Raw genomic sequence first — 14,937 nt, forward strand, 5'->3', positions numbered from 1 at the left:
GCATCTAGTCAGGGCTTTCTTCAGGATGACCTTGAAACAACTGACTAAACTTGGCTGCCTCAGATACTTAGGAACTTGGAGTTAGGATGCTATGAAAAAAAAAAAAGTGGGAGAGGACCAGTGGAAGTTATAGGATAGCTATACAGAAGTGCTTTAGGAATGGGGATCTGGTTGGAAGTGGGTGACGCTGGCTAGGTTGTGTATCTTGGAGCCTTGTCTGCGTGCTACATTTCAAATTTTAAGAAGACTATCATGTGATTTCTTAGGGTGGTTTGGGGGAGGGAGGCTAATGGAGATCATGGGGAGCAAATCCTCAGAGGCCATTCCCGATGCTGTCACATTCTGCATCATCACAATGATGATTTAAATTCTGGTCCAGAAGCAAAACATTCAATAAGAGTAGTTTTTCCTTTCTTATAAAAGCAAATTAGGGGAATTAATTTAATATTATTAGTAGTTTTAGACATTCAAAACTGTACATAAAGCCACTAAATCTGTCAGTGATACCATCAAAGACAATGAACATAACTGGATCTTCACTAATAGCTTATAGATTTCTTTTTGCCCTGTAGATCTTTGGGAGGCAGATAGCAAGAATGCTGTCCTTAACTGAGCTAAGTCAAACCTAGACTCATTTTTTCTGTCAATAATCTGCACATATTGAAAAAATATTAGCTGAATAAATAGGTGACGAGTGAGTAAATACATCTGCTCTCTTTTGCGTGGCTTATATTTAAAAACATAGCTGAATTTATTGGAGTTTAAGGGGCAAAAGTGAGGAACAAAATAAATGGGCTGTGCTAACAGCTATTTGAGTTCCAGCCACTCAGGCTCAGGGGCAGCAATGGAAGGAATCACCTCTTTTACCCACCCTGCTCAGGAAAGCACCCCTTTATTAAAGCACTTGATCACAAGAAGTGAGCTATTAGGGTTTATCATTCTTCTGGCTGTCAGTCACAAAGCCAAGCAGAAAGAAAACAATGGAGCCAAATGTGTAGAGCAGGAAGGATGACCCAGCGGAAGTTAAGAAAAGAGAAACAGGAAGTTCAGGAGCAACACCAAGAGCCCAGGTAACACAGAACCCAGTCTAGGAAGATGTTAGATCATCCACGTGGCACAAAACCAGGTGCTTCAGTCAGAGTTTGTGTTGGTGTGACAAAATACTCGATCACAACAGTTTAGAGGAGGAAAAGTTTATCTGGGGCTCATGGTTTCCGAGGTCTCAGTCCATAGATGGCCAACTTCATTGCTCTGGGCCCAAGGTGAGACAGCACATCATGGCGGAAGAGCCCAGTGAGAGAAAGCTGCTCCCCTCATGGCAGCAGGAAGCAGAGAGAGAGGGAAAGGGGAAAGGGCCACAGGGAAGACGCTTGCTTCCAGGGCATGGCCCCTGTGACCCACTTCCTCCTGCCTATAGGTACCACCCAGTCAGTCCATTCAAACTAGAAGACACTGATTAGATCATAGCTCTTCTAATCTAATGATTTCATCCTGAATATTCCTGCACTAACAGGAACTTTTGAGAGACACCTCATATCCAAACCATAACACTCTGCCCCTGGCCCCCAAAAGCTCATGTCCATCTCTCAATGCAAAATTCATTTAGTTCCTAAGAGCCACATAGTCTTAACAGTTTAAGTATTGCCCAAGTCCAAAGTCTCCTTTGAGACCTGAGACAAATTCTTGGTTGTGAACCCCTATAAAAATTCAAAAGCAAGTTACATATGTCCAATATACAGTGACACAGAGTGAACATCCCCAACCCCAAATGGAGGAATGGGGGTACAGGAAGAAGAAGTGAGGCCAAAGCAAGACCAAAACTGAACTGGACAACACAGGTCCCAGAATTCTCTGCCTAACTTCTTCTACAGCAGCTAGGACACATGGCTGAGAGATGTCACTTCCAAAGGGTTGGGCAGGTGTGCTCCTTTAACCTTGCTGGTTTCAGTACACATAGGCTCTAGCCCGGCTGTCTCTGTACCCAGCAGCTACTCTCAGCAAACAGTCCACATTGCTGGCCTCTCTTAATTCCTGTGGTCTCACTCTTGCTTTGGCTTCACTTTTGTAGCTTCATGCATTGCCCTCTCAGGGGCAGTGCTCAGGGACTCTGACCCTGCTACATTCTGCCTGAACCCCCTGGCCTGCCTTTGAAATCTCAGAGGAAGCCTCAATGACCCCTTAACCCCAGGATCCTGCATTCCTGTAGAACCAGCACCATGTGGTCAACATCAAGGTCTACTGCCAGTTCACGCAATACCTGGTTCCCTGGGATCATAGCTGCAGTGGCCTCAGAGTGCCTGCAGAGTTCAGCATGGCGAAAAACTTCCTAAGTGCCCCCTGTGAAAGCAGGACCCAACCACGATCTCTTCTGAAAAGAATTTTCTCTTCTATACCTTGGTGTCTATAGTAGGTATGGTCTTGCAAGTTCTTGAGATGCCCTCAATTCATCTTTCCTATTGTCCTGTGCAAAGAACTTAGCATCTTTTTAGTGGCTATAATATTTTCAACAAGCACACCTTTCTTGGTCCCAGCTTTACATATGCTTTTCTAACCAAACTGCACATTTTTTAAATCAAACTTTAGCACTCCATTTTCTGCTCCCAGTTCTTACAGTAAACTTTGTTAGAGTCTGTAAACAAGTCAAAAATAACACCTGGCATTTTGCCAGGGGAATGTTAAAGTTCGTAAACAAGTCTGGATGGTGCCTGGCAAAATGCCAGAGGGAGTGGTTTGAAAAGTAACAAAAGCGAGCCATTAAGTGTGGAGATTCCTTATTGGTTGACTGATGTATCTAGTTTATGCTAATTAGATAAGCTGTGTGGAATGTATAAATACTGCTCCTGTCCTGCAATAAACGGCTCCCACTCCTGCTGTATCAACATACACAAGTTGTTCGTCACCCCCCGGTTATTTTGCTGCAGCCGGACTGCGGCAAACTTGGCTAAAAGATACCAGCAATATCCATGCCAATGACTGAATGTGTGACTCCTTGAAATTTCCTCCACCAGAGTAACTAATGAAATTCAGCCTCACACAAAATCTCAGGACGTGGGCAAAACAGAAACAAGTTCTCTGCCAGAATATAACATGTATAACATGGTGGCCTCTATTCCAGTTCCCAAGAGTCCTCATCTCCCTCTGAAACCACATACGCACAATCCACATTCCTATTGGCATTCGGGTCTTCTGAGCTCTTACTAGAGTCACCCATTAAGCTGTGCTTACAACACCTTAAAGCTTTTCCAGCTTGCATCTCTAGAATTTTCAAAATTCTTACAAATCAGCTCTGAACAACATGGTCAGATTAGACGTAGCAAAAACCCCACTACTGGACACAAATTTTGTTTCAGTAAGCTTTTGTGTTGCTGTGACCAAAACACCCACCAAGAACAACTTAGAGGAGGAACAGTATATTTGGGGCTCACAGTTTCAGAGGTCTCAATCCATAGATGGCAATTCTGTTGCTCTGGGGCCAAGGTAGGGAAGCTCATCAATGGCTGAAGGGCCTAGTAGGGAGGAATCTACTCCCTTCACGGCAGCAAGGAAGAAGAGAAGATAGGGACATCTAAGGGCTTCGTGGAAGATGCACCCTCCCAGGGTATAACCCAGTGACCCCTCTCCTCCAGCCACCCACATGCCTATAGTTACCAGCCAGTTGGTCCATTCAAACTAGGATGGACTAATTAGGTTATAGCTCTCATAATCTAATAATTTCATCTCTAAATATTCCTGTATTAACAGGAACTTTTGGGAGACACCTCATAACCAAACCATAATACCAGGCAAGAGGGAAAAAAGAATAAAAGTTATAGAAAAGTTTATTTAACTGAAAAGAAATAGAATATTAACTGTGATGTCAAAGACAGCCCTGCTTATTCACTCTATTACCTTGTTATAACAGTTGAAAATGATATGTGAATTCAAATACATCCTCCTTTATGTGCCAATGTGTTCCTAAGAATCAGGTTGCAAAGGAATGCATAGTTTTCCAATTAGTAAACTTGCATTCTAGACCAGAGACAGAACATCATAAATCATGGCTTTAAATTATAGTATAGCACAGGAGCTGGGGTTGTGGCTCAGCAGTAGAGTGCTTACCTAGCATGTGCGACGCCCTGGGTTTGATCCTCAGCACCACATAGGGATAGGTGAATAAAATAAAGGTATTGTGTCCAACTACAACTAAAAAATATTTTAAAACAAAATAATAGTACACCACAACAGAAAAGAATCAGGCCTCATACCATGATCAGATGGAAACTTGTGTTGGCAGCAGGTCCACCCTGGCCCCTGGAGCCCTACCTCCACTAGTTTGTTCTGCATGCCAGTGTGGCCAGCTCACAAGGCCATGGCGAACTTGCGGTTTTTCTGTTCCTGCTTGTCCGTCTGAGACATATGTATCCCACAGGAATGCCTTGACCTTTTCTGGTCTGATGGACTTATTGTTAAGGGAGGTTTCGGTACCTGACAATAATAGATGTTGAAACTAAATTTCTCCCCCCTCCCTCCTGCTTTTGGGTAGTTTTCCACTTCTGCTGCTTGGGGTATAAAAAAAGGTGTGTTAGCAATAAAGGGTATTGACTCCTGGATGAAGAACCTTGGTGTCCTGTGTGTCTTTTAACCTCGCCGTCCCTCGCCGGACTCGGCTCCCTTGGCCGGAGGTGGCAAACTTGCCTGTTAGCCCTTCTTTCCTAAGGGCTGAGGGCTGACCTTTTCTCTATGCAACATCTATGTATTATGACAGAAGTCAGCACTCTCCAGAACAGCATTCTGCTCGGCCTGCTCCTAACACTTTTGTTTTTAACTTAAACTTGGAAAAGTGAATATATGAGAGTCTTGGAAGCCCGTATTTATATAAAGGCCCAGAAATTTGCTGTGCAGATAGGTCTTCAGAACTGGAATGAACAGTCTTTTCCTAACATCTTTAAACTGTGCATTAGAGTAACCCAGAAATGGGAAGGCATTCAGAGGAACAGAAAGAATGGTGCTCACGGAACAATGATTAGGAGTGTGGTGGTCTACCTAACCTCGGAGATGCGTGCGTGGCTAGTGTGGAGAGCATGCGAACAGAGATTTATGCCAGCTACAGTGAAGACTCAGAAGGTGAGATGGCTGGGAGACACAAGATATGCATGCATAGGCACGTATAAAAATACACACACACACACACACACACACGTGTGTGTGTGTGTGTGTGTGTGTGTGGTTTTTGTTCACCCACCACCCACTTTGAGAATCTGATGAAAACTCTTTCCAACTCCCGGGCTCACCTCGCCCCGCCCCTCCGCCAAATCCTGCGCGCTAACTGGCCAACAGGGCCCCCGCGCCCTGCCCCAAGCTCCATTAGGCCCCGCCTTCTCGCGGAGGGCGGCTAATACGCAGACGCAGACTTAGACGCCTTGGTCCCCGCCGCGCAACGCTCTGGGTCCTCCAGACCACCGAGCCCTCTTCCTAGAGCAGCCCCTTCGGGGACACCCTTCCTCTCCTCCCTCTCTCGCTCCCTTGGGAGCCAAGTGGACTGCCACCCGGAAGTGCAGGCATCCCGGGATACCTAGCGTCCTTTTTGGAAAGCCTGCCGTTACTCTTTCATTCACCCAACAGACGCTGTCCGGGGGCATGTCCTTTGGCAGGGGGACACACGAGGCGCAGTGCCTGTCCGCACCCAGGGCCGCATTCCCGGGCGCAGGATGCTGTACCTCGGCGGAGCTGGGGGCGGGCAGATGGGAGAACGCGTTCCGGGAGGCTGACGGCCCGGTCTAGCGAGGCCGCCATGTGGGCCCGCGGGGGTTGGCAGAGGGGCACCTCCGCTTCGCAGAGTCTCGCGGGGCCGGGAGATTCTGAGTCGAAGCAGCTGACGCTGGAAAGGTAAGCAGGGCCATCCTGAAGGGCTTCGTGTGCGTGGGGGACATTAAACAGGGTCCCGAGTGGCCCCGACGGCGCAGTAAGGAGGACGTAGCGGCTCTTGATTTCCCCGGGGAAACGCAGCTGGCGGCCAGGCCGGGTTGAGGGTCTGCAGGCCGGCGGTCGGGGTGCTGAGAGGAGGCGGGAACGGCCTGAGAGACGGGTGTTCCTGAGCAATCTTCTGTCTTCCCCACGACGTAGCTTCCATGAGAGTAAAGACCTTATCTGCGTAGCATCTCTCTTATCTAACATTTAGGAGAATGCCCGGCACATAGTAAGTCCTTTGTTGGGTGGGTGGGTGGTTGGATGGATGGATGGATGGATGGATGAATGAATGAAGTTGCACTTCAGATTCCAACTGGGAAGCGGAAGAGACAGATTTCTGAAAATCGGAAGAACACAAATAGTGGGATCCTGGTGAGTGGGAGTTCGGTGAGCTCTGCTGTTGGGCCACCTGCCCAGCAGGCAGAACAGGCCCCAACTGCTGGAGGAATCCAGGGAGGGGCCCAGAGCCCAGAATGTGCAAATACCAAAACAAGTAGCAGTTCTAGGTTTTGGTCTCACCAACCGAAATGTCAACTTCCCACATGACTCAATTTGAGAAGCACATACCTGTTTTGTTTTGTTTAGAATCTTCCCACCTAACTGCATGGAGTCCGTATGACTGGGATGCTGCACATTTTCCATTATATTGATGATCGTTTAATAAAATCATTCCCTGGCATCTTTATTGTTTGTTTACCCTTTCAGAGATTGAAGGAATCATCATCTTCATGTCTTCCTTTTCCTCTTTTTTTCCCACTGATTATTTTCAGAAAGAAATAGATGGTTTAGCCAAATATTACGTCTTACTTATAGCTCTTACTGTGTACCTCATTGCTTTCTAAAGCGTTAATAATGGCAGCAGCAATGTCTGTATACCCAACAATTACGAGTTGAGTATTTCCTGGTTCTAGGTAGGAACTGAGCTGGACTGTGGACATGGAGCTGCCCTCAGGTGGCTTCCTTTCGCGGGCAGGAGACCAGCTTTACTCTCCTTCTCACACTAGTACATAGTTACACACTGAGAAAGAGTGGGAAGGAAAAATACAGGCCTTCTTCCAAGAGGCTGAAATCTGTCTTGTAACAATTTCAGCAGAACTAGTGGTAGTAGGGGTTCGGGGTGATAGCCCTAGTGTAAGTCTGCAGAAATTGCAAATGTAGACCTAAATTTTTTACAGATGAATAACTAGAATATACTCAAGAACTTGTCCTGACCTTTCCTCCTACTTTTTCTTTTCTTTCTTTCTTTCTTTCTTTCTTTCTTATTTTATTTTAGGTACCAGGGATTGAATCAGGGGCGCTTTAACCACTGAGCCACATCCTCAGCCCTTTTTTGTATTTTATTTAGAGACAGGCTCTCACTGAGTTGCTTAGGGCCTCAGCCTCCTGAGCCACTGGGAATATAGGCATACACCATTGCACCCAAATACTTTTTCTTTAACTGATCTTTCTCTCTGAGTACACAGCCCCATCTCTTTCTCTTACCTGAAAAGGCAGCAGGAGTCTAATACACAAAGGGACTGAGGGTCAAATCCCAGTCCCTGCACTTCTGGCTCAGTGACAGCAGATGACAGAGCTTAGCCTTAGTTTCCTAATGGGTCAAGAATAGTGCCTTCCTGGGTGTGGATTTTGGTCACAAGTCATGTGTGGGCATTCCATTATGTGGGAAAAAATACACAGCAAAATAGGGTCTCTGGCACCCACACCCTAGCCAGTACCAGACGGCTCACAGACACATAGTGCTGGCCAAGCAAGGACTGTGCCCACTACAGTGAGTGAAAAGGTAGGCCTGGCCACACTGTGGTCTCACAGGAGACCTCTCCTGTCGGCGATGCCAGTGCAGGCCTCCCCCAGGAGGGGCCACTGAGCTGAGAACGTGGGATAGAGCGGAAGTTCACCAAGTCACCCACTTGGGGCACCACCTCTTTGTGAGCCCCCTGCATCAATTCATAAGCAGATCCTTCTCTCCCTCCTGAATAGACTTCCTTACCCCTGTGACTTTTGCTGTGACCAAGTTCTTGCCTGGGCCACTCAGGGAGGGTCCTGTTCATTGCCTGCTCTCATTCTGGCCCCTGCAGCCTTTTTGCCACGCCTGCCAGCAGGAGCCTTTCTTTTATGGTGGACCATTGGACTCCCTCCCTTCAAACGCTCTGTGCTTTCCTATCGGATGGAAAATTTCATGCCAGTTCCTAAGCAGGGCCCACAGGCCTCCCACCATCCCCCATGCTGCTTCTCTGCCACCCTTTCCTCTGCTCACCCCTCCCCGTCAAGCTGGCTCCCTGGTTGGCCTCAAACAACTCTTGGGTGCTTCTACCTCACGGCTCTTGCCCTCGCTGTCGGCTGCGTGGAATGTTCTTCCATTTACCTGCATGGCTCACTCATTCATGTCAGAACTCTGCTCCCACAGCAGGCTCCACTGGGCGCTCCTGACGCTCCTTACCTGGCGCTCCTCACGCTCCTTACCTGACGCTCCTCCCCCACCTTGTTCTTGTAGCACATTCAGCTCCCGCGATCGCTAGGTTTAAATGAAAAAAAGTGTCTCTGCTCTCAAAACATTTCTGAGCCCCAGCAGTTCTCCAGTTTGCCGAAGACACCATCTGGGTACCCTACAATTCAGTCCCCACACTGTCTACCTGGCGTTAGCCTCCCATTCACAAAGAGTTCAGTCCCAGAAAACTGTCACCCCTTCACATGCCAGTGGCGAGTCCCAGGTTTGCTACCTGTGAGTTCTGACTGTAGCTATCAGTGGGAGTTCCCGTAACCTACTCCACAGGGTTGATAATTTGCTATAATGGCTCACAAAACTCAGGGACACACTTTACTTACTATTTCCAGATTATTATAAAAGATATAGTTTAGTTAGCTAAATGGGAGAGACGCATAGGGTCAGAGGTTGGGGTACAGTGTGGTGTGCGAGGCCACCGTGCCTCTAGCATGTCCATGTCATCCCCAGCTCAGAGACCCTCTGAACCCTGGAGTGGAGGGATTTTTGTGGAGGTGTCATCTTGTAGGTGTGATGAATTATTAACTCAGTCTCCAGGCGCCCTCCTCCCCTAGAGGTTTGTGGGACGGATCGTTCTAAGCTTTTAATCGTGCCTTGCTCTTTCAGTGACCAGCCCCCTCACTAGAGCTACCCAGGACCCATCCAGGAATCATCTCCTTAGAACAAAAGATGTTCCAGTTACTCAGGAAGCTCCATGGCACTTAGGAGCTCTGTGTGAGATGCTCTTATTACCTCAGGAGAACACAGGAAATCACAGGGACTTGGAGCTGCCTCAAGAATTGGGGCAGAGACCAAGTGTGTGTGTATATTTCTCATTTTGTCACAGTGTTCTATTTATTTACTCTTTAACTTTTCTGTTTTCCCCACAAAAATGTTAGCTATATGAGATCAAACAGGAATTTTATCGGTACTGCTCTATATAATTAAACCGTGTGTGGCACATAGGAGGGGCTCAGTGTTGATTAATAAGTGAGCCATATAAGGAAGGAAGGAGACAGACGTTTTTGATAGCAGGCTCTTCATGTGCAGGGCATGCAGCCACTTGGAGTTTCAGAACTGAAAGAAGGCCTGTGGGGCAGAGTACAGCCAGGGAGTGGTCATGATGGATGAGGCAGAAGATGGTGACCAGCCAAAAGGGTCTTGTAGGCTGTTACAAAATTTTGGCCTTTCTTCTAAGGGCAAAGAGAAGCCATTAAAAGGTTTCATATAGATTGATTAGTGGGTGGTGAATTGATGGCAATGGGCAGGTGACAGGAGGGGACCAGTGAGGTAGTTGTTGGAGTGATCCAGGCAGAGGTGGTGATGGGAGCTGGTTGAAGAAGATGAAGAGACATAATTGGATGTAAAACAAACTGGGACTGCTTCCTCTCCCCATGATCAAAAGTAGCCAGCTCCGCTAACTACACTGAAAAGCCGCAAACTCACTTCAGATCTCTTCAGGGGCACAAATTGAACCAACCAACTAAGGCATTCTTTTTCCCCCTGTGCCAAGGGTGCAGCAAATACAGAGATGAGTAAAGGAAACAGCTCCCGGGCCTTTCCAGCCCTGCCTTGTCAGTGGTGGCCTCCTGTCTTCAGTCCTGTTTTGGCTCTTCTGCTCCATCTTGAGTGTATCTTGGTGTCCTCTCCACTTGCCCCAACGCCCAGCCAAGGTCAGGTGCTGAATTTTCTCAAGTATTATGCTAGTGGTCCTCAGGGAGCCAATTTCCAAACCTGAGGTTTTCCTCATGATGTCAAAATCGTGGACATCTCTGTGGCATCCTAGCCAAGTAGGAAAGAAGAGAAGAACATCTCTTGCCTACTTGACTCAAAAGACTACCATAAGAATTAAAAGAAAAAATAGTAAAGGGACTTTGCAAACATGCAAGGTGTGCGGACAGTACCCCACTGTGCTTGCACTGCCTCTTCACTGTTGTTTGCTTTATTTTGTAGTTATCCAGCACATATTTATTGCACGTTCCCTGTGGGCCTGTGCTAGGTACTGGAAAGAAGATAGAGTCTCTGCCCTCATGGAATTATTCCACCGTGTTCTAGAGCCCTGTGGGTCAGATGAGAAGAATGGGAAGTCTCTAACTACCCATCAGTGCACAGAACACGACAGCCTGAGGACTTAGCAGCATTTGGTCTTGCTCCTCTGCTAAACTTCTTACTGCCTGTGACCCCATGTGGCAGGCTTTCCGCCTCAGGCACACCCAGAGGATGGTTTACCCAAATAATATTTGAAAGTTGGACCCTGCAAGGAATGGGACAATAGCTTTTTTTTAAGTTCCCATTGGTAGTGTTTGCTGTAAATATGGACCCAGCCGCTGGGCATAGATTGACAGATTCAGGTCTCTAAGAACCAGCAGCGGCCCTAGGACCCTAGTTTGTGACTCTGTTGCTGGCGGTAAAGTCACCTACCTCCAGAGTCCTAGATTTAGTTATACATACATGTATACATGTATGTGCATATGTACATATAACCCGGGCGCCCTACCACTGAGTTCCAGCCCCAGTCCTTTTTATTTTTTAATTTGAGACGGTCTCGCTCTTAGGTACTCGCTGATTTGCCGAGGCTGGCCTCGTACTTGCAATCCTGCCTCCGGCCGCCCGCCTAGCCGACTGCGCGAGGTGGGGCCGAATGGGCGGGGCCTCCCTCTGTCGGGGGCCGCATCCGCCGGACGCCGGAAGTGCCTCTCCGCCCCTGCCACTAGACCATGGAGACTGTGGCACAGTAGACTCCGGTGTGAGGATTGTGGGGGCAGTGGCCATGGAGGCCGTGCTGAACGAGCTGGTGTCTGTGGATGATCTAATGGTGAGGCCTGGACCCCAGGAAGGCAAAGGGGAAAGTCGGAGGGCGGGTCCTGAGGAGAATAGGGCAGGGGATAAACCCTCTCCCCAGCCTCCCCGTCGCCGAAGGAAACGAACTACGGCTCCCGGCAGCCTCTGCGGCGCCCGGCTCCTACCCCAAAGCGCTCTTTGTCCCGGAGGCTGATGGGAGTGGTAGTTCTTGGGTCTCCTCACTTCAGGACGTAGGGCCTGGAGTCTTGACGATGGAAAGGGTGACGGGTTCTGGGTTCGTGCGGAGTTGTAGCTCAGGATGCTCCTTCCCTTGCCAGGGAATACAACTTTTAACCTTGAATCCCGCATGGTGCTAAGTTCACAGCGTGCCAGGTCTCACTCTTCGTAGCTCTAGGAGATAAGCGCCGGTTTTAACCGTGTCTTGCTAATAGGATAAGGTCCAGACCCGGCAGGGTGTGGCAGTGAGGCCAGCAGCCTCGGGCTAAGACCGCGTAGGCTGTTGTTGAGCAGTTGGGACAGTGTGTTTACTGTTCAGCCACTTGGGGTCAGCTGCTCCTGGAGCGTTGCCTGGATCTGCCACCAGGTGGCATCTCCACTAGATACCAGTAGGGGGAGGGCGGAGGAAGGGGCCCCTCGTCCAAGGAGGTCGTCCACCAACCCAGAGAGCACAGTACTTGGATCATGGGTTGGCGGTGGCAGAAGCTGGGGTGCTGGGTACCAAGACCTGTGAGGGCAAAGACAGGAATGGAGTGTGACTGGGACATGGACAACAGGTCCAGATAGAGTGTGCTTGCACCCTTGGTTTTTAAACGATTCCTCTCCTCTCCTACGGCAGAAGTTTGAAAAGAAATTTCAGTCTGAGAAGGCGGCAGGCTCAGTGTCCAAAAGCACGCAGTTTGAGTATGCCTGGTGCCTGGTGCGGAGCAAGTACAATGAGGACATCCGGAAAGGCATTGCACTACTTGAGGGTGAGGCTCTGGGCGGCTGTCGCTGTTCTCTGCTGCATCGGGGCCAGCCTTGTCTGCTGCCATCGGCCTCATTCGCCTCCTTTGTCCAAGCACTGGGATCCTTTCCATCAGGGGACCCTTACCTCACAATACAGTCACTTAATAGTAATTCCCAGCAGACTCGCTGTAGCAAAGGGCTGCACAGTTGGCCCTCCATATCTGCAGGTTCCACATCATGGATTCATTCAGATCAAACATTTGATATAAAACAAAACAACAACAAAAATATTTACTAAAGTGTACAGACTTTTTTTACTTGCTGTTATTCCCAAAACAAAACAGTATACCAATTGCTAATGTAGCATTTGTATTGTATTAAATATCATAAGTAACCTAGAGAGAATTTAAAGCACGCAGGAGGGTGTGTAGGTTTTATGCAAATATTACAATTTACTTAAGAAACTTTAGCATCTGTGGGTTTGGGAATCTGATGGGGCTCCTGGAACCAATCTGCCAAGAATAACAAGGGACAGCTCTACCAGTAAAGGATGCTTGTTGTAGATCTGTAAAACTAAGAGTTTTAATGCAAATACCATCATTCTACATTGTCTGTTTTGCAATTCAGATTTTTCAGGTTCACCCCACACTAGGGCACAAAGGTAGAAGTGGTCTCTGGCCATTGCTCATGTAGTTGAGGAGACATTAGGCACTTGAAATTTTAAGCATCTGCAGAACTACTTAGTGACAGATTCTGATGCTTGAGAACAGCCACGCTCGGTCCTCTGGGAAGTCACTGAATTGGGAAGTAATCAGGTGGGTTTTTCCAGGGAAGTGAGTTAAGGAGGAGGGAATACAGACTCCTCCCCCCCCCCCCACACACACACGGGAATTGAATCCAGGAGCACTTTACCACTGAGCTGCATCCCTAGCCCTTTTTATTTTTAATTTTAAGACGGGATCTGGCTAAGTTGCTTAGGGCCTCACTAAGTTGCTGAAGCTGACTTTGCCTCCTAAATTGCTGGGATTACAGGCGTGTGTCACCACACCCAGCTTTATTTTACTTTTATTTTTATTTTGAGGCAGGGTCTCACTAAATTGCTTAGGGCCTTGCTAAGTTGCTGAGGCTGGCCTTGAATTTGTGATCCTCACACCTCAGCCTCGGAGTCCTTGAGATCACAGGTGTGTGCCTCCACACCCATCTGTGCAAACATTTGTTTTTAACAATAATTGGGCAGCAGGTAATGGCATTGAAAACAACGGGTGCCTGAGTTAAGTAGAGTTTCCTTTTGACTTCCTGTCCTTAGGTTCCTGTGGTTCACTCCAGTGGACCATAGTGACTGTAATATTGATTCCAGGATGTCCGTATTGGGGTGTTGTGGCAGCCTCTGCTCATGGTGCCCCAGAGCTCTGACTGGGAAGCTGAGAGTGACAGCAGCTGACATGGAGGCCCAGGACTGGGACCTTAGAGGGATCTGGAGTGTGGCAGGGTCTGTGGGATGCGGTATTAGGAAAAGAAAGAAGCCGTTTTTTCACCCTCTTTTTTCTCCCTTTCCCAGAACTACTGCCCAAAGGGAGCAAAGAGGAGCAGCGGGATTATGTCTTCTACTTGGCTGTGGGGAACTACCGGCTCAAGGTGAGATGCCTTTCTGCCCCAGGCTAGAGCCCTGGGCCTCAGAGAGGCTGAAAAAGGCAGTAGGCAGGGGGTGGTGTGAGGTCACTGGTGCAAGTTGATACCAGGACTGTTTCAGAGGGAAGGTGAGAGAGGATCAGGGTGCCAAGGGTGTGGGGACAAGGTGACGTCATGATTGGGGTGTAGCCTCAGGCTTGGGCTGTTATCTCCCCTGGCTTATCACCCCAACACAGTTGGGGTTGTTTGTGGACTCTACTCCATCAGGTGGGGCTGGAGGGAGGATGGGGGAGGTTCAGGCAGGGCTGGGGGCGAGAGAAAGGAAGACCCTTCCTGGCAGGAGGGGTCCCGGAGCCCCAGGGTGCAGGTGACTTGCGGTGCATTTCCCCTGAGTGCAGGAGTATGAGAAGGCCCTGAGGTACGTGCGCGGGCTGCTGCAGACAGAGCCCCAGAACAGCCAGGCCAGGGAGCTGGAGCGGCTCATCGACAAGGCCATGAAGAAAGGTGAACGCCTCGCCCTGGGTTAAGTCCTCATCCTTCCCAGGGCCCCATGGAGTGTCCATAAAGGAGCCCCTCCAAGCAATCACTCCCGAGAAGGCCCCTGTCTCCTGCCCTGGAGCTCGTAGCCTTTGACTCTGTCGGGAGGCACGCGTCTTCTGTGGAGCAGCAGGGCCAGGGCGGTCCTGGCCAGGGTCCCTGTGGGCTGCCAAGCTCTGACGGCCTCCCTTCTCCTTCTCCATTCCCTAGATGGACTAGTGGGCATGGCCATCGTTGGAGGCATGGCCCTGGGCGTGGCAGGACTGGCTGGACTCATCGGGCTGGCCGTGTCCAAGTCCAAATCCTGAAGGAGAGCACGCCTGCTCCTCTGCCCAGGGCACTCGGGAGCTGTGGTGGACACTCAGAGCAGGGCCCCGCCATCCTCACGGGCCTTCCCTGTTCTTCCCTCGCATCCTCATCATTGTCCTCTGCGGCCTTCAACCTCTGTCTCCCCAGACCTGTTGTGTAGCCCCAAGTCATGTGCCATGTGTGAGTGTAAATAAAGCTGGGCTGTGGCTTGGGAACCTCCTTGCCTGTGTCGGGGGGTGGCACTGTGCATAGGTGGGCTCACCCCTGGCCCTTTCCTGCCCTGTGCCCTC

The 14,937-nt window shown here is 49.1% G+C and overlaps 1 protein-coding gene and 1 long non-coding RNA gene across 2 annotated transcripts; one reads left to right on the top strand and one right to left on the bottom strand.

The window, feature by feature from the left end:
* Nucleotides 1-9,345: 9,345 nt before the first annotated feature.
* Nucleotides 9,346-11,743, bottom strand: LOC114106082 (uncharacterized). The gene is made up of 2 exons (XR_003585147.3): nt 11,392-11,743; nt 9,346-10,207 (listed from the first exon to the last, which is right to left on the bottom strand). It is a non-coding gene; the product is annotated as an uncharacterized lncRNA (long non-coding RNA).
* Nucleotides 11,108-14,862, top strand: Fis1 (fission, mitochondrial 1). The gene is made up of 5 exons (XM_027952866.2): nt 11,108-11,240; nt 12,063-12,195; nt 13,731-13,807; nt 14,200-14,305; nt 14,549-14,862. The coding sequence occupies exons 1-5, from the start codon at nt 11,196-11,198 to the stop codon at nt 14,644-14,646; spliced, it is 459 nt and encodes a 152-aa protein (XP_027808667.1). The 5' UTR covers nt 11,108-11,195; the 3' UTR covers nt 14,647-14,862.
* Nucleotides 14,863-14,937: the final 75 nt, after the last annotated feature.

This window comes from Marmota flaviventris, chromosome 19 (assembly GCF_047511675.1).
Source record: "Marmota flaviventris isolate mMarFla1 chromosome 19, mMarFla1.hap1, whole genome shotgun sequence".
Classification (NCBI taxonomy): domain Eukaryota; kingdom Metazoa; phylum Chordata; class Mammalia; order Rodentia; family Sciuridae; genus Marmota; species Marmota flaviventris.

Coding starts and splice junctions, on each gene's coding strand:
- Fis1 (XM_027952866.2), top strand. CDS start 11,196: ATGGAGGCCGTGCTGAACGAGCTGGTGTCTGTGGATGATCTAATG. Junction 11,241..12,062: donor TGTCTGTGGATGATCTAATG/GTGAGGCCTGGA, acceptor CTCCTACGGCAG/AAGTTTGAAAAGAAATTTCA. Junction 14,306..14,548: donor CGACAAGGCCATGAAGAAAG/GTGAACGCCTCG, acceptor TCCATTCCCTAG/ATGGACTAGTGGGCATGGCC.